The sequence below is a fragment of the Lepidochelys kempii genome, chromosome 5 (genome assembly GCF_965140265.1).
Source record: "Lepidochelys kempii isolate rLepKem1 chromosome 5, rLepKem1.hap2, whole genome shotgun sequence".
NCBI lineage: Eukaryota > Metazoa > Chordata > Testudines > Cheloniidae > Lepidochelys > Lepidochelys kempii.
In genome coordinates this window covers 73955960-73975561 of record NC_133260.1, presented here as the reverse complement: position 1 = coordinate 73975561, position 19602 = coordinate 73955960, and the positions used below count along the sequence as shown (strand labels likewise).

Sequence of the window (19602 nt, the reverse complement as noted above, 5' to 3'; positions counted from 1 at the left end):
GCAGATTTTAAGTGGTAAAAGGGGGGGGGGTCTTCTTTCATAGCTTAACTTCTCTTTCCTTCTGGTCTTGTTATCCTTCACTGTTTCACCTGACGCCGAAGTGACAGGGGAGCAATTTGAATGAAAGACGCTGCCAGCCGCAGACCGAGATAGCTGGAGGCAAACAGGCTCATAGTAGTGAATTTAAAGTCCTGATTAGTGACCAGGCGGCATTTACACCGTGCAATTGCCATGCGATCTGCTGTGACTGGGACGGAAGCGAAACAAGCTGCAGGCGCGGTTGGGGCACAGGCTGAACTGCGGGGGGCAGCGGGACCAGCGCTTCAGGACACAGCTCCGCACGTTACCACCAGGGCTGCTGCCAGCACCCCGCCCCGGGGCCCAGACACCTTGCTGCGGGTCGTCCCGCCCGCCTCACCTTTCCCCCGCCGCCATTGTCCTTTCTGCCGCCCCGCCCCACTGTCCTCGGCCGCCGCCGCCGCGCCCTCGCCTCCCCAACCACCACGTCGACAAAACCATGAGAAGCACTTCCGGTTCAGGGGCGCGTGACCGGCGTAGCTACTTCCGGGTTCCCGGATCGTTCGCTCCCTTCGCCACGCCGCACAGACACCGGCTGCCGCCGTCTACTACATCCGGGCCTCTCGCAGTGAGTTCCCCCGCTCTGCGCCCGCTGCGCCCTCCCCCGCGTGGCGCAGTCTAGCTCGCGGGCCCCTGCCCCTGGTCACGGTGACGGGCTGTGCGCTCGGCCTGCTCCCCCGCGGCCTCCGCTGCTCGAGCGAGCAGCCGCTCCCGGACCTGCTCCGACTCATTCTCCTTCTTTACTCCTTTAGCTGCTGCCCCTCCCCGCCCCACTGGGGAGATGCTGCTGCGGGGCTTGCTGGGCCCTGGTGCCGCGGCCTGGTCCGCGATCTCGGGGTTGCGGGGGCTGGTGCTGCTGCTGCTGTGCCTGGGGGGCGCTGTGCGGGCCTCCGAGATCACCTTCGAGCTGCCTGACAACGCCAAGCAGTGCTTCTACGAGGAGATCGCGCAGGGCACCAAGTGCACCCTGGAGTTCCAGGTAACAGCCCGTCCCGGGGGCTCCCCCGGGCAGCGCACCGCCCAGGCCGCGCCCAAGCAGCGCCAGGCGGTGCTTCGATGGGGGATCGTGCAGGGCACCCTATACACAACCCCCTCATGCACTCCTTACATCCTGAGTCGGACACCTGGCTTGGGTCAAGCCCACGTCTTGTCCTAGGCCTGAGGCACCTGTACCCACACCTCACCAAATTAGAGGTACCCCCAGCTTGATCGTGTTTCCATGAGCAGTTTGCACAGGGGATCAGGTGCCCCCTGGAGTTTTGGGTATGTGTTCTGTTTCCTCTAGCCAGTTAGAGATACTTAAAACAGCCCCCCAATACACTCTCACCAACCAGCATTGCTTCATAATTCTAGTTTAGCAATAAGTAATGCTCTTATAAAGTGACCTTATAGGGCACCAGGTGCACCTTACTATTCCAGATAAAACTATCCTTAAATCAGCTTAATATATGCCTGTTTGCCAACACTACCTCACCCACACAACTAGCCAACTCGTATCCCATTTCTGTGTAAAGCCAGCTGTTCTACTAAGATAACCCACACCACCCTTCACCACACACCTGTTGGGCTCACCCTCACTTTCCCTGTCTTCCCTTTCACTGTGTGATTATCTGGTTTGCAGCTGATTGATATTTCTAACCCATGTGAACTAAACAAGACTGTCCCTGAATTTCATTGTGATTGAGTTCAAACCCTAAATCCTACTTCAGTATTAGGTTTTGAATGATTAAATATTAACCAGTTGTGATCCTGGAATATTATTGCCCAATAAAATGCATGCAAGGCTGTGCAATTGTTATGTGGGAGGCAAAGATGTAAAAGTGCTATGTTCTTGATCTACAGTAAAAGCATGTATTTGTTGTAAGCTTCTTGGAAAACTTCCCAAAATTGATCTATTGTATGTATTTATGCATACATCACCTGTGTGTATCTGTGAAACTCACATCAGCCTTGTAAAATGGGCAGTTTGCCAAAATGATGTTGCTATAACAGGATATTCCTTAAAAAGAAAGGGAGTATTTGTGGCACCTTAGAGACTAACAAATTTATTTGAGCATAAGCTTTCGTGAGCTACAGCTCATTTCTTTTTGCGAATACAGACTAACATGGCTGCTACTCTGAAACAGGATATTCTTTGAGCTTCTTAGGGATTGTACTACTTGGAGCCTTATTCATTTAATTGGTGAAGACTGTTTGCCAGCCTAATAAGTGAATCACTGTTAACTGTACAACATTTTCATTTGTGAAAGGCACTTAACTTTCTTGTTTTATCTTGTGTTTTGAGACTTGTTGGAGAAGGTAAATTTTGCAATTAGATTGCTACGCTTAATATACTTGACATTGGAAGAATTATGTCTTTATCTGTAGATGTGTATTTCACCATACATGTACAAACTGACAAAATACTTCTGTTGATAATAGAAATTTACAGATAAGGAAAGTAAGAAAAATGCTGCTTGAGAATTTGAGTCCCACCTTAATGTGTATAAAACATGTTGTAATACATGCTGCACAATGCACATATTTACAGCTCTGATGAAACGGCCAGCTCTAGTGTTCACAAAGTTGAAACTAAACAAACTTATGTAGCATTCACACAGCTTTAACTTTTTTTAACACATGGTCTGCTGTCATCCACATAATTTTCAAAAACGATGAAAGTTTAAATCAATAAAAATAGAAAAAACTGCTTAAAAATAAACATTGATATTATCCATCAAAATTATATATAAAAAAGCAAATTCTGCCAAGACTAAATAGAATACATCATAAATAATAATGAATTAATGTAGTTGCATTTCAGTGTTTAACATGTGCCCGTGCTTTTTGGAGGAATTTTGCATCAGTGAATTCTGCCCCAAATATCTTTCAGCTTGTTCTGCACCCATAGAAAAATCACTCTGGTGGTTTTCTATTTCTATCAGTTTTGTCTTTCAAATCTAGCATTAAAACAAGTCCTAATCATCCGATACGTAGCCAAATTAATTGTAGCTCTTTGGTAGTAATTGAATCTCCCACTTGTAATTAAAGATTGCTGATCTAACATGCAATTTCTGAGGCTAAAAGATTTCTTTGATTACAGATACCCAAATATTTCAGTCATCTGTATTTTGTTCAGAAGAGTTTTCCACAAAAACTGGGCTTCTTTCCGCTATCTGAGCTATTTTAATTTGTATGGGTAGAAGGCTGTCCTAAAACATTTTTCTTTAATTTATGTCTAAATGTAATATCTTTGGGACAAACCTTTCAAAATGATGCGCCCATTTCTATCTGAATTGTGGAAGTTGGAGATAAAACCTGTTGGGGCTAATCTGTCCTCTGCAGGATTGTTGTTTTCTAGTGCTTTGTTTAATCTGTTTTAAAATTTGTGGTGTTTCTATCTTCTCCAGTCATAGGCTTTTGAACAATCTGTTATTGACATTGCTAGTCAGATGAGCTTGTTTTTATTTCAGTTAGTGTCTATGGATGTACTCAAAATGTTCATATTAAAAGGGGGTAAAATGCTTGCTCATATTTAAATTTGTACCTCATTGTTTATCCAGATATAAATCAGTGTTTTCTAAATTTGCCAAAGGCTTTCTTTTACATTGTCTATAGGTTTGTCAGTGTGATTTCAGGTGCTGTGAAAATACTTAGTTTTATATATTTTTACTTAATCACATGAGGGTTTGGGACACTTACAAGCTTTGGCTAACTTCATTCAGCGTTGGGAGAAGACACAAGCTCTGTTCGAGGGAGGCAATAGAATTCCTAAGTCTGCAGCAAAATCCCTAAATGCTACTGCAACAAAGTTTTCTATAAAGTTGTGCTGAAATCAAACCTATCTGACTTGTTTCCAGTGAAATTTAGAAACTAGGTTTACTATGAAGACTCTGTCTATAAAACCTATAAAGAATTCTTAAATGCATAGTATCTGTATCATAAGGATACATCTTTTTTTATTTAAACCTAGATTGCTTTTCTCTCACTTCCAAAACTATGCTGATAAAGGTTTGTAAAAGCAAGGGGCCATATCCAGTTCCCATTCTTATGCCACTCTGCAGCACAAAGCAGGAAGAAAGCTGGCGTAACAGGCTGTCTGTGTGTAACACCCTTCCTGTCATGTCAGAAGCAGGAGTAGCTGGGACATTGTTGCATTCTGGCAATTCCAACCTGCCGGAACAGCTCCAGCCTGTTTAATACTGTAAAAAGAAAAGGAGTATTTGTGACACCTTAAAGACGAGTACTCCTTTTCTTTTTGCGAATACAGACTAACAGAACTGCTACTCTGAAACCTTTAATACCATATTGTTTTTTTCTGGACTTGAAAAGTGGGCCTAAAATACAGTAAATCTTACTGTCCTAACACAGTATTACTTTAATTTTATTGTCTCCTTGTCAGGTTCTTGTACTGTACCTGTCACAGAAATATCTGAGAAACTTAAGTAAAATAACTTAATTGAATTGAAATGAAACTTTCTCTCATGTATTTGTATGAATTAATGTTTGAAGAAAACATACCAATCTTCTACAACTGAATGGATGTACAATATTTTATTCTGAGTTATTCTTGTTCTGTTAGTGTGTAAAACCCAAGTTCATTGCTGTAGGCTAATATAAATTGATACTCTTGAATTGAACAACTTGACTGGTGAACTCAGTTTATTACAGCTCTCTGTATCTTCTCTATTCTTGGTTTAGTGAATTAATTAAATTAAATAAGTCAGATCGAATGACTTGTAGAGATGCTTAGATAACTGTGGTACTAGGAATACCTTTCTACTCTGTTAAAGTGCCAATAATCTTTCACACTCCACAGGTGATCACTGGAGGGCATTATGACGTTGATTGTCGACTGGAAGATCCTGATGGCAATGTGTTGTACAAAGAGATGAAAAAACAATATGATAGCTTTACCTTCACTGCATCTAGGAATGGAACATACAAATTCTGCTTCAGCAATGAATTTTCTACTTTCACGCACAAAACTGTGTACTTCGACTTCCAGGTTGGAGAAGATCCACCTCTGTTTCCTAGTGAGAACAGAGTCACTGCACTTACCCAGGTAAAGGGCTGATTTAAAGTGACTTGATAGCCAAATAAAAAATGGAGCAGATGAGGCTTGGATTTTCAAAGGCGCCTAAGGGGTGTAGGTACCTATATTGCATTGAAAGCCAATAAAATTGGACATTTAACTTCCTCAGACTTCTTTGAAAATCCCAGCACGAGTTAACTAGGGAGCTCTATTAAATCAAAGACTTAATGTTGTTAACAATGAACTTTTGTCTACTTAAAGTTTGGATGTAAAACTGAGCTTGTGCAAACTGGAGTAGCAGTCATTAATCACAGAAGTAGAACTAAGATTTTAGGGATTTACATCCCAGTTAGCAAAGAGCAAAGCCCCTCACAACAGGACATCGTTTAAGGAAATGATTAGGATGAGAAGATGTTGGAGGAATACTATGTCGCAGGTTCAGGAAGGAATTCAACAGCAGACATAGTGAATTTTGTACAATCAGCTGTTTTGTCAACTATGATACATGCATCTGTCTGTAGCCACAAAAGGTCCCAGTCTCAGCATGATTTGTGGAGGTGAATGGGATTGCAGGAAAGAAATGTATAGTGGATGAATAAAATGCACTTGAAAGATTACAGAGTAAATATATCTGAATTCACAATATTTTAATAATGGCAAGTCATCTTTTTATACCATCATGGCAAAATATTGAGATTTTATACTAAAAGCTAATCTGCTTTTCCTTGACCGTACTAACTGTTTAACTAAAAATAGCTGCATATGATGAGACTAATAATTCTCTGAATTGTTTACATCACAGACGGGTATATTTTCCTAAGGAAGCTGCATTTCAGTGCTGTGACTGCACTCATGTCTGAAAGTTGAAGTGTTGGTGCTTTGAACTTTTTGAACAGTTGTTTCTAAATTCTACCTTTCTATAGAAACATCAAGTAATTGGAAAAAAAAAAAAGTGAAAATAGGCTTTTACATTTCATGCCTCTTTTTAAGGAAAGTAAAACTGAATAAGATAATTAGTAAATGCCCAACTTAATATTTAGGTTAGATATCTGTCCAATAAGTCAAAATTATGAGAAGCAAAGAAAAGGCTAGCAAAACAAATTGAAAATAAAGCATGTTTCACATCTAGTTGGTTAGTATTGTTATAGATGTTTAGCTTTTTTATTTATGTACAGTAGGACAGGAACACTGCTTCCCCACAAAAAAGGCTTCAACTGTGTGAAATTTTATTCTTAAACCTTAGGTCTTATTTCTGTTTTTGTTTTCTACATGTCTTTCTGTGAGCCTCACTTCGTTTCTCCTAAACACAAACCCATTTAATTGTGTTCAGTACATTATCCACAGACACCTTGTGTGCTGCCAACTGGCAGCAAACTCACTCCAAAATTGCTATTTAGGTGAGTGTGCTCACCATTTCAGTACTTTGGAACCAAGGATATAAACACCCTCCCTTAGCTATCTTTCTACTGGCCTGAGTGGACCCAAAGATCTTTCTCTTCCAATGCATTTCACAATTATTTGCTGTTGGTAAATGAATGTAGGAACTTGAGGACTCCTCAGTTCAATTCCAGATTTTGTAGGGGAGTTTGCTCTAGTAATTAAAGAGTTGTCTGTCGCTGTCCCCCTTCTGCTCCTATCTACCCTGCCTCTTTCTGGTTCCTGTCCTCCACCCTTCCTCTCTATTTTTTCATATTCTCTGGCTCCTGCAACTCCCTCTCCTCCTGACCCATCTAATGCTGCTGTGCTCTCTTTCTCCTCATCCCTGTGCATTCCAGTGTGGTTGCTTCCTCCATGCTGCCTGGGCACCCGCGGTGGGAGCATTGAGAACACTGGGTTCTTGTCCTGCACCATAATGTCCCTTTGCCGGAAGGAGCAACTACAGGGGAAGTCCTATTCAGCACAGGCAGACTCTTCAGAGAATTTAGGGATCTGAGCATGTATGAATTGTGGTTTTTCTAAGTGCATGGCCAACTTGGACAGATTTTCACAGGAATAGCAAAAGGCATATCCCTAACACCTAGGTGGCCCCTATCGAATTTTAAGTCCCTGCTTCAAAGGCTCGAGGGTTTCTCAACAAACCACTGAAATAATTTTTTTTAAAATATGGGCAAAACAATGTATGTTTCCCTAATCTTGTTGTCTGGAATGGCTGACCCATTTTAGCTGAAACAAAACAAAAAAAAAACCTGAGGCAGACACTTGGCATAGAACATTTCAGCCTGAACAGTTAGTTTGGCCAAGTTCTAAGTAACTGAAAATGAGGCCATATAATGGGAAATGTGAGGCAACTTTAATGATATATTTGTGCGGTTGGGGGGGAATATTTAGTATATTGGTTAATGTGGGTTAGATGTGACCGAGCTTAAAACATATTAGTTGAGAGAATAAATATACTCGCATCTAAAATTACAGAAGTCCTGGCTATATATGCTCAGATACAGCACAAAGAGAATTCTTCCAATGCTTTTCTAACTCAGAAATTTTTTTTGTCTAGATGGAGTCTGCTTGTGTTTCAATTCATGAAGCTTTGAAGTCTGTTATCGATTATCAGACTCACTTCCGCTTGAGAGAAGCACAAGGTCGCAGCAGAGCAGAGGATCTAAACACCAGAGTAGCCTATTGGTCAATAGGGGAAGCCATCATTCTTCTAGTAGTTAGTATTGGGCAGGTATTTCTCCTCAAAAGCTTCTTCTCCGATAAAAGAACCACCACAACCCGTGTTGGATCATAACCAGTGTGAAATGATGCTTCAGATCCACTGTACACTGTGCATCTGTAAACTTACTGTTCTCCAGTTAATTGTAGATACAAAAGAACTAAAGATGGGCAACATTTTTAATACCTTTTTACCCCTTCCCATTCATTAAAAATTACAAAAAGTAGTCAAAGTTATGAAAGGGACACCTTTTTATTTGAAATATTTGGAAAAGTTGAGAACTTACTGTTTTTTTATGTGTGTTAAGCATCCAGCAGTGATCTGTTTTTCCATTATTTTTATTCACTGATTAATCTGTGGTATGCTTTGAAAACCCCCCAAATAGTTGATATGGAAGACGGTACATGTGAAAAATTGATGATATTTTAGCTTTTCAGGCTGAAGGTGTTGGATGAAAAACAAAAGCAAATGTGATGAACTGTAGTCACAAAGCATTGAACTGCATTGTTTTGATTTGCTCTGAAAAATCCAATCAGTATATCTTTATTTGCTGTAAAACTGTTGCAAATTAACACTACATCATGGCACAAATATGGTTCGATAGAATGGTAAGTCTCCACCTTTCACAATTGTTAAGTTTTATATTTAAACAAGTTTGTTTAAAAAAAAAAACAGACATTCTTCCTATATTAAAATATAATGAATTTCCTGTTTCACAATAGTTTTTTTTAATTGAACAAACTGTAAACTGAGATTACTCAGGAAACCAATTTTCTATACTCTATTAAAATCAAAATTTCCAAGGTGTGCTTTTTTTAAAAAAAAAAAAAAAATGCAATAAGATAGGGAGAATCCTGTAACTTTGTCACTGAAGTTGTGTAGTCTCTGTAGTTATGTATGCTGCTATGGCTCTTCAAAATTAGGACAACAGAGGTAAACTGGCTTGTTAGGCAACACAGCACTGACACTGGACATAGTTGTATGCCATCTGTGAGAGGCACATACAAAGCTTTCTAGTAAATCATTATCAAGTCCAATCTGTTATTTATACTGCATTGTATCTCCATGGTTGTGATACATTGTTGCCTTGTGCATCTAACTGCCACTTCTGGTTTGCTAGTGGTCCTGCAATGTTTCAAAAGTTTCAGGGTGTCTTTTTTTGGTAGCTTTGTAGTCCACATTGTTATCATTCCTCATGTCTTTAAAAGATGCTGTATTGTGTACTCTGAAAAGTTTTTTGTTTTATTAGGATGTGGAAGTTGGCAAACGTACATAAATTGTTTGAACTAAGGTATTCAAAATAAGGTTAAAAGCTAGTACAGACTAGTCTGGAAGGACTAAGGTAATTAACCAATTCTCACGTGCACAGGAGAAACAACTAACCTAAAGACACAAGAAAATGTAGACACTATTTTCCTCTTAATTCAAAAGAGGTTGTTAACTTTTACTGTGTGCTAGCTTAACAGTTTAAGTACTGTAATTCTGATTTGTTGCTAGTGTTGATCAGACATTTCCAACTCTGGAGAAACTAAAGTTTGTTTATATACAAAATAAAAAAAGTCATACTTGGGCACATGACAAAAAACTCAGGGCCATCAACTTAAAACAGTTTAAAATGCAGTGGTTGTAGTAAAAGAAGGTTCTAGATTTATTCTTACTGTGATTAAATCAATTACCTGTAGTCTGGGACATGCAAGAAAAATTTGAGCTAATTCCTATTTTAGGGGTCACTGAGGTTGGTAGGTGAAAAACAGGATCTTAGTTTAGGGAATCTAGTTGATATTCTCATACCTTGTACTGAATTTTTTTTAAAGCACCTACAACTTCCTTTATTTAGAGGGGTAAAAACAATGCCAGTGCTGGTTACAACTTTTCAAAAATAAACTAGAGCACAGACTTTTCCTGAACGCCATAAGCCTGCACCTGTATGTGCTACTCTTCCCCAATTGTGCTTGGCTGCTTTATTCTTGTGTGGCAACAAGCTGATCTTCTGCAGGATTCTTACAAACTTAATTACATGCAATAACAAAGCAAATGGGTGGAGTTAAGGCAAGTGTTGCACCTTTGCCATTATAACAATTTGATGAAAATGTGATTTGATTTTGGCAGTGTCCCATTGTAATCTTCTGAAGCTTGAGCTATCACTTGTAAGTAGATCAGTTAATGAGTAGCTTTAATTGCAATGAAAACATTTGTTTTAAAGATGTGAAATAAGTTTTTTTTTTTTTTCCTACATCAGTTGCTTCATGTTACTGTCAAAATTGCTAAATGGTATAGGCCAAATATTGGTTTATATCGTCACAGATACTCTCTCTCTCTCTCTGTTTCTTTTGTCTTTTTATTTTTTCCTGTTTGAATGTGTAAAGTGGAACTGTTTAGCTCAGTATACCTCCCACTGCAGAGGTCTTCTGGAATTGACTGTTAAATTGAAGTTGGGTATTCAAACCAGTCCTCCTGTATGTTGCTGCATTATGCAGCAATAGCTTAAAAAAAGCCTTTATTTTTCTGTTCTAAAAACATGGCACAAAACCACATGTTTAAACATAGCTGTATATATTTTTTAGAATAAGTGACTGAATAAAATGAATAGGATATAATAGACACATGCTAACAAATCAACAGTGGGTGAAAAAACATTTAAGGTGTGTTACAATTAAAGCTTCATCTTTTTATATTAAGGACATGGTTCAAATAAGAGGTGTATGGTACACAGCTAAATCACCCAGTGTTTGATAAAATACAGTTTTATTATGTACTGCAAAAGACACCAGTTTTTTACTATTCTTTGGATGTTTGTTTAGGGAACCTCTTCTTGTGGCCTGAAATGTCAATTCCTGTTTTAGTTTGAAAACATTTGTTAGTTTTGAATAAGACAAAAGGCAGACCCTGTGAATATTGTATGGGAAAATAAAAATTAATATATGAACATGGTCTGAATGGATTTTTATTTTGAGACTGGATGGGAAAGGAGTTTTCTCAAAGGAAAACAAGTGAGATTGAGCCTTAACCTATATTTTAGAATAAGTATTTTTAAAGTACTTATCCATTCATTAATTCATTAGATGCCACTTGATTGCTCATCATCCACATTTCTTTACATTTGAGATGGGATTACTGCAAGGCACTCCATATGAGGCTATACTTTAAGGCCATTTAGAGACTTGAGTTAGTGCAATAAGTTTTCCTGTTTGTTAAGCAATGCATCATAATGAGTGCACTGCACCAGTGCTTTGTAACATGCACCTATTGGATTGAGTGGAGCTTAAGGTGTAGTTTTGGCTTACAAAGAGACTGGCCTTTTTGTGATACTGCCACAAGTATGAGGTTGTTAGAGAATAGAATAGTTATCTAAATGTAATTATCTAGTTATATATTTAAACTGTACATATCAAATAAGATCTGGGGGTTATAGTGGGTCACAAATTGAGAACAATGTGATACTGTTACGAAACAGACAAGTGTCATTTTGGGAAGCTTTAACAGGAGTGTCTTATATAAGGAAATGGGAGGTAATTGTTTAGAAAATGACCCACAAAGAAAGGTGGAAAGAATTTGGCATATTTAGTCTAGAGAAGAGAAGGCTGAGGGGGGACAACAGTCTTAAAATATATAATAGGTTGTTATAAAGAGGATGGCGATCAGTTGTTCATCTTCAAGGGTAGGAAAAGAAGTAAAGGACTTAGTTTGCAGAAAAGGGGAGATTTAGGTTAGATTTTTTTTTATTAATTAACTATAAGGACAGTTAAACACTGGAACAGGTTACCTAGGGAGGTTGTGAATCACCATCACTGGTGGTTTTTAAGAACCAGATAAACAAACATCTGTTCAGGGTACACGTAATCCTTACTCCTTAGGTACACGTAATCCTTACTCAGAGGAGCCATGGGGAAAAGAAGGACTAACTAGGTGACTCTTTAGGTCCTTTCAGCCCTATGTGTCTGAGTCTAAGGCTTTCTCTACACTGGAACCTAAACGACACAAGTTTTGTTGTTCAGGAGTGTGGGGAAAAAACAAACCCCACCCCAAACAACAAAAGTTTTACTGACAAAAAGCGCCAGTGTGAACAGAGCTCTCCTGCTGACAAAGCTACTGCCGCTCATTGGGAGTGAAAGTTTTTTTTGTTGGGGGGAGAGCTCCCTCCCGCTGACAAACAGCGGCTATACTGCTCTTTTAGTGGCACAGCTGTGTCGCTAAAGTTGTGTACAGTAGACATAGCCTAAGTGCCTAAGGCTGTAGGATCAGAATTCTTACAAATTTGCTTTTCTTATACAGTACGTGGAGTTCTGATTATTATACCAGACTGCTGCTGAGAAGAGTAACTGACGAGATAAATATTTAGTAAATGAAGCAAATCAAAAATACTTTGAAAACTACTTTATTCGGTATTTTATGTTACCATTCCCTTTGGTATGTGGACACCTTCCAGAATTGTGTTTAAAAATAAATAAAATTTATGCCCTTCCATTTCTTCCTCTTCCCCATCTATATAGCATTCTGTATTGGTTTTTATACTGTGCTCATTGCCACCATATCCCTTTAGGAGTTTGTTACATATTTTTGTCCAGCAAGTAATTAGTTGAAATGCTTTTAGGGAAAAACAAGATTCAAGAGGTGGTTTGTGGTTATTCTTTGTTCACGGAATGAATTCCGCAGACTCAACCCAGCTGTCAAGAAAGTTGTTTCCTGTATACATAAGTATTGGCTTTGAGATAGGACCAATGGAATCATCTAAGGAGAAGAGTTGGTGGTAGGGTGAGGTAGCCCTTTGGTCCCTGTCTGTTGAGGTTGTTGAAGGACCGAGACATTAAATTTAACCTGATGTTGAATAAGTGAGTCATTACAATAGTAGTATATATGAATAATATATCTTCGGTGGTATTTGCCGCTGAAACTGTGAAGCTGCTCTTTTCCTGCATCAGTTAGTCTTTTCAGAACCAGTGCTTCAGTTCAAGGCATTGCAGTAATCCCATCTGGAGGTAACAAATGGTATCTGTGATCAGTCAGGTGGTTGTTAGACTTCATCCCATCCTTTCCAACAAACTGATGCTATGACTCCATCAGGAAACTAAGATAGACTGCCTAGATAATTTGGAGAGAGCAGGGTAGTAGCCATCTCTTCACTATTTCATTATGCCTACCAGTTAACTAGCTTTTTTTAACTAGCAGTTTACTTAGGAATGGGGGATTTGACACTAGGTGATAGCTGGCAAATTCCAGTGCAACCAGTGAAGGGTTGGCTAGGATTGGCCAGTTCAGAGTGCTCAGTAACAAGGAATGCTGAATTCCTTCTCTGAGGTGGCGCTCACTTAGAGAAGGAGGTCCTATTTATTCTTGACTCACTTTCACCATCTGGGAGGGGCTGATTTTCTTTGGTATTGAATTTCTGTTGTGTGAAAAGCTGAACTACTAAGTCCAGAGATCGTTTGGGGATAACATACCACCTTATTCCAGTTGTCATGAGAAATCAAAGAAAAGGGGGCAGGAATCAGAGCTTATTTTCATTTCAAATGTCTCCCAGTATTCTGAGGAAATTAGATTTTTTGAGAATTCTCACTTTAATTTATTACAAAAGGTTTTTTCAGCCTGTCAGCTTTATCTGCCCTGCTCCAAAATAAATTGTTCTTTGTAATTCACTTTTCCTTCTCACTCAAAAAAAAAATCCATGCACACCCAAAACAAAACCTCTGTCTAAAAGCTGGATGATACCTAAACTCATTTCTTTTACAGTAGAATAAATAAAAAAAATAGCATTGGCCATAAACACTACATAAAGCACTACATAAACTTCTTACTAATAATTCTTTGAATGTACTGTTATAATAGTCAGGGATGTCTATAGTCTTGTTTTTTATTAAAGGTATTGGAGATTTTTCAGGTCATCATGGAACTTCTCTTATTTCCAAGAGTAACCTTCCTTTTCTGTAGCATAGTATTCTTCACAGTGTAACCTGAACATAAGAATAGCTATACTGGGTCAAACCTATGGTTCTTCTACAGCCCAGTATCCTGTCTTTCAACAGTGACTGGTGTCAGATGCTTCAGAGGGAGTGAGCAGAACAGGGCAATTTATCAAGTGATCCACCCCTGTCATCCAGTCAGAGCATCTGACAGAGGTTTAGGCACACTCAGAACATGGGGTTGCATCCTGGACCATGGATGCAACCCCATGGCTAATAGCCATTGATGAACCCATCCTCCATGAACTTGTCTAATTCTTTTTTTAACCCAGTTATACCTTTGGACTTCACAACATCCCTGGGAACAACTTCCACAGGCTGTGTGTTGTGTGAAGAAGTACTGCCTTTGTTTGTTTTAAAACCCGTTGCCTATTAATTTCATTGGGTAAACCCTGGTTTGTGTGTTGTATAAAGGGGGTAAGTAACACTTTCTTATTCACTTTCTCCACATCATTCATGATTTTATAGATCTCTCTCAGATCCTCCCCTTAATTGTCTTTTTTCCAAGTTTAACAGTCCCCATCTTTTTAATTTCTCCTCGTATGGAAGCTGTTCTGTTGTTGCCCTTCTTTTTCCAGTTCTGGTATAACTTTTTTTTTTTTTCAGTTGGGGCGGCCAGAACTGCATCCAAGATTCAAGGTGTGGGTGTACCATGAATTTATATAGTGGCGTTATGATATTTTCTGTCTTAGCTATCCCTTTCCTAATGGTTCCTAACATTGTTAGCTTTTTTACTTCTGCTGCACGTTGATCAGATGTTTTCAGAGAACTATGCATGACTCCACAGTCGTTCTTGAGTGGTAACAACTAATTTAGACACTGCCATTTTGTATGCATAGTTACGATTGTTTTCCATTTTGCATTACTTTGCATTTATCAACACTGAATTTAGCCTGCCATTTGGTGCCCATTCCTTTGTAACTCTTTACAGTCCGCTTTGGACTTAACCATCTTGAGTAATTTTGTATCATCTGCAGACATTGCCACCTCACTGTTTACTCCTTTTTCTAGATCATTTATGAAAATGTTGAACAGCACCGATCCCAGTACAGATCCTTGGGGGACGCTATTTACCTCTCTCCATTCTGAAAACTGACCATTTATTCCTACCCTTTGTTTCCTATCTTTTAACCAGTTACTGATCCAAGAGAAGACCTTCCTTCTTATCCCACAACTTCTTACTTGCTTAAGAGCCTTGGTGAGGAATCTTGTTAAAGGCTTTCTGGAAGTCCAAGTACAATACATAAGAACGGCCATACTAGGTCAGACCAAAGGTCTATCTAGCCCAGTATCTTGTCTTCCGACAGTGGCCAATGCCAGGTGCCCCAGAGGGAATGAACAGAACAGGTAATCATCAAGTGATCCATCCCCCGGTCGCCCATTCCCAGCTTCTGGCAAACAGAGGTTAGGGACACCATCCCTGCCCATCCTGGCTGATAGCCATTGATGGACCCTATCCTCCATGAACTTATCTGGTTCTTTACTGAACCATGTTATAGTCGTGGCCTTCACAACATCACAGTACATCAGACTATCAATTGGATCACCCTTGTCCATATAGCTGTTGACCTCCTCAGAGAATTCTAATAGATTGGTGAGGCATGATTTCCCTTTACAAAACCATGTTGACTCTTTCCCAACAAATCGTGTGTCTGGTAATTCTGTTCTTGATGACAGTTTCAACAAATTTGCCTGATACTGAAGTTAGGCTTACTGGCCTGTAATTGCTGGGAGCATCTTTGGAATTTTTTTTTTTTTTTTTTAAAAATAGGTGTCACATTGGCTATCCCCCATTATCTGGCACAGAATCTGATTTAAGTGATAGGTTACATACCAGAGTTAGTAGTTCTGCAATTTCATATTTGAGTTCCTTCAGAATTCTTGAGTGAATATCATCTGGTCCTAGTGACTTATTACTGTTTAATTTATCAATTTGTTCCAAAACTCCTCCATTCACATCTCAGTCTGGGACAGTTCCTCAGATGTGTCCCCTAAAAAGAATGGCTCAGGTGTGGGAATCTCCCCCTCATCCTGTGCAGTGAGGACAGATGCAAAGAATTCATGTAGTTTGTCTGCAGTGGCCTTGTCTTCCTTAAGTGCTCTTTTTGCACCTTGATCGTCCAAGGTGGCCCCACTGATTGATTGGCAGGCTTCCTGCTTCTGTTGTAATTAAAAAATATTTGCTGTTAGTTTTTATGTCTGTAGATAGTTGCTCTTCACATTCTTTTTTGGCCTGCCTAGTTATACTTGACTTGCCAGAGTTTGTTCCTTTCTATTTTCCTCAGTAAGATTTGACTTCCAATTTTTAAAAGATGCCATTTTGTGTCTACCTGCCATTTTTATTCTGTTTAGCCATGGTAGTATCTTTTTGGTCCTCTTTTTTATTTATTCATACAGTTTGAGCCTCCATTATGGTGTTTTAAAAAATTTTCCATGCAGACATTTCACTCTTGTGACTTTTCCTTTTAATTTCCCCATAACTAGCTTTCTCATTTTTGTGTCGTTCCCTTTTTTAAGTTAAATGCTACTGTGGTGTGTTTCTTTGGTATTTCCCCCACTGCCCAAAAGATGTTAAATTTAATTTAGGGCTGTTGATTAACAGCAGTTAACTCACGCAATTAACTCAAAAATATTAACCTCTATTTAAAAAATAAATGGGGAATAATCGCTGTTTTAATCACACTGTTAAACAGTAGAATACCAATTGAAATTTATTAAATATTTTGGATGTTTTTCTACATTTTCAAATGTACTCATTTCAATTACAACAAAGAATACAAAGTATACATGCTCACTTCATATTATTATTATGAATATTTGCACTGTAAAAATGATATAGTATTTTTCAATTCACCTTATACAAGTACCATGCAATCTCTTTATTGTGAAAGCGCAGCTTAAAAATGTAGATTTTTTTTTTGTTACATAACTGCACAAAAAAACAAAACAATGTAAAACTTTAGAGCCTACAGATCCACTCAGTCCTATTTCTTGTGCAGCCAATTACATTTACAGGAGATAATGCTGCCCACTTCTTATTTACAATGTCACCAGAAAGTGAGAACAGATGTTCACATGGCACTTTTGTAGCTGGCATTGCAAGAAATTTACATGCCAAATATGCTAAACATTCGTATCCCCTTCATGCTTTGGCTACCATCCCAGAGGATGTGCTTCCATGCTGATGACACTCATTAAAAAAATGTGTTAATTAAATTTATGACTAAACTCCTTGGGGAAGAATCATGTGTCTCCTGCTCTGTGTTTTGCCCGCATTTTGCCATATATTTCATATTATAGCAGTCTCGGATGATGACCCACCATGTTGTTTGTTTTAAGAACACTTTCACTGCAGATTTGAGAAAACGCAAAGAAGGTACCAATGTGGTACTTTTTAAAGATAGCTACAGCGCTTAAGATTTAAGAATCTGAAGTGCCTGTCAAAATCTGAGGGCATGTCTACACTTACCTCTGGAGCAATCGATCCAGCGGGGGTCGATTTATCGCATGTAGTGAAGATGCAATAAATCTACTGCTGAGCACTCTCCCATTAACTCCGGTATGCCACCAGAGTGAGAAGCGTAGGCGGAGTCAATGGGGGAGCGTCAGCAGTCAACCCCCTGCAGTGAAGACACCATAGTAAGTAGTGTCAACTTCAGCTACGCTATTTTCTTAGCTGAAGTTGCATAATTTAGATAGACTCAGCTCGCTCCCCCAGTGTAGACCAGGCCTGAGAGGGATGAGGTGTGGTACATGCTTTCAGAAGTCTTAAAAGAGCAACACTCTGATGCAAAAACTACAGAACCCAAACCACCAAAAAAAGAAAATCAACTCTTGGTGACATCTGACTCAGATGATGAAAATGAACATGTATTGGTCTGCGCTGCGTTATCGAGCAGAACCCATCATCAGCATGGATGCATGTCCCCTCGAATGGTGGTTGAGGCATGAAGGGACAGACGAATATTTAGCGCATCTGGCATGTAAAATTTCTTGCAACACCGGCTACAACGGTGCCATGCGAACGCCTGCTCTCACTTTCAGGTGACATTTTAAACAAGATGCGGGCAGCATTATCTCCTACAAATGTAAACAAACTTTTGTCTGAGCCATTTGCTGAACAAGAAGTAGGACTGAGTGGATCTGTAAGCTCTAAAGTTTTATACTTTTATTTTTTGTACATAATTCTACATTTGTAAGTTCAACTTTCATGATAGAGATTACACTAAGTACTTGTACTAAGTGAATTGAAAATTACTATTTTTTACAGTGCAAATATTTATAATAATAGAATACCATTTATATAAATATTTTGGGATGTTTTCCACATTTTCAAACACATTGATTTCAATTACAACACAGAATACAAAGTGTACAGTGTTCACTTTATATTTATTTTTAACAGTGTGATTAATCATGATTAATTTTTTTATTGCTTGACAGCCCTAAATTAATTACATTATAGTCGCTATTACTGAGTAGTTCAGCTATAATTCACCTCTTGAACCAGATCCTGTGTTCCACTGCGGACTAAATGAAGAACTGCCTCTCTCCTAAAGGATTCCAGGACTAGCTGCTGTAGCTGAGGCTGGGCTGTGTAATTCGCACTTGGAGGGAGGCCTCATTTCTTGGAGGATAGAATTAGGGAGGTAAACAGATGATTAGGCTGAAAACATAACTAAACAGAACTACCTTATTTGTGCTAAATAAGGTAAGTAAATAGGTCAGTAGGCTAAAAAGACCAAATGTCTGAGCCAGCTAAGATAAAAGGGAGAACATCCAGTTCACCATTTACTCACAATGGCCAAAATAGGAATGTAGATAAGAGGTAAAGCGTAAATTGAGCATGGACAGAGCATGCTGCCCAGAGATTAGTTCCTGCAAAGTTACCATGCCCGTCCAAAAACTTGTGATGCAATATGTAGTAAAAGCTATACAATGTGCAAATACATATACAGGAAGAGGTTTGCTGTGTAACTTTGCATGTGTGATATATCCCATACCCACCACCTATGCATGAGTCTGCTCAGCTCAGTAGAGATTTGCTGTATGCCAAATAAAGGAACCTGAGTGACTAAATGTGCAGTCTGAGTTTTTTGGATCCCAAACCGGAAAAAGTATTCTAAATAAGCTGAGTGGAAAAGATATCAGAGGGAATCCCAGTAGTTGCTCCAAGAAGCAGTCATTCATGGTGTCTAGAAATTTTTTCTCTGCATCCTGTCCAGAGGTGACTTGTTCCCAGAAAATAATGGGGATAGTTGAAATCCCCCATTATTATTGGGTTTTCTGTTTCATGTAGCCTCTAATCTCCCTGAGCATTTCATAGTCACTATCCTCATCCAGGGCAAGTGGTCAGTAGTATGTTCCTACTTCTATTATTATTTATTATGCAAGCATGGCATTTCTATCCATGGAGAAACCATGGTACTGTTTGATTCATTTAATATTTTTACTATATTTGTTTCTATGCTTTCTTTCCCATAGAGTGCCACTCTCCCACCAGTATAAGACTATGAGCCACAAAGCTTGGGTATAGGAACGCCTGCCTAACAGTGAATATGGAGAAGGCTGAGGAGGTGTGGGACTCCCTAGACCAGGCTGCTGAGCAGGTCCGCCAGTAGTTTGCACCCCTCCTGTAGGATGTCAGTGCCCAGTTACAGGCCCTGGTGGAGAAGCTGCAAGGGAAACTCCCGCTGTAACAGCCCCTGCTCACCCAACACTGTAACCACCCAACAGCCTAGAGCCCTGGCAATCCAGGGGCCTGCATTCTCAGGTCCCCCACTGTACAGTCCTGCCCACTGATACCAAGCTAGCCACAGAGGTCTGTGACTCCTGGAGCAAACAGGCATGAGTCATGTCACCTGCTAAACCCACTCCAGACCTCCTGCAGGGGTCCA

At 39.4% G+C, this 19602-nt stretch overlaps 2 protein-coding genes across 3 annotated transcripts in view; one reads left to right on the top strand and one right to left on the bottom strand.

Moving 5' to 3' along the window:
- The window catches only part of AP3S1 (adaptor related protein complex 3 subunit sigma 1), a 148028-nt gene extending 147408 nt beyond the window's left edge, over window positions 1–620 (bottom strand). Inside the window, exon 1 of the mRNA XM_073344747.1 lies at window positions 419–620. The gene's annotated coding sequence lies outside the window, so the exon portion shown is untranslated. The remainder of the gene's footprint in view (window positions 1–418) is intronic.
- Window positions 522–18784, top strand: TMED7 (transmembrane p24 trafficking protein 7). Of its 2 annotated transcripts, none has more exons than XM_073344749.1 (4): window positions 522–646; window positions 831–1057; window positions 4877–5122; window positions 14841–18784. In XM_073344749.1, the coding sequence occupies exons 2-4, from the start codon at window positions 860–862 to the stop codon at window positions 15054–15056; spliced, it is 660 nt and encodes a 219-aa protein (XP_073200850.1). In that variant the 5' UTR covers window positions 522–646; window positions 831–859; the 3' UTR covers window positions 15057–18784. The 2 variants fall into 2 exon arrangements, with proteins under 2 accessions (XP_073200850.1, XP_073200849.1); XM_073344748.1 differs by lacking the exon at window positions 14841–18784 and adding an exon at window positions 7587–13388 and having other exon boundaries at window positions 528–646.
- The last annotated feature ends 818 nt before the right edge of the window (window positions 18785–19602 follow it).

Excerpts from the sequence above, each read along its gene's own strand:
- TMED7 (XM_073344748.1), top strand. The coding sequence starts at position 860 with ATGCTGCTGCGGGGCTTGCTGGGCCCTGGTGCCGCGGCCTGGTCCGCG. Across the intron at positions 1,058-4,876 it reads AGTGCACCCTGGAGTTCCAG|GTGATCACTGGAGGGCATTA; the intron begins GTAACAGCCCGT and ends CACACTCCACAG. Across the intron at positions 5,123-7,586 it reads GAGTCACTGCACTTACCCAG|ATGGAGTCTGCTTGTGTTTC; the intron begins GTAAAGGGCTGA and ends TTTTTTGTCTAG.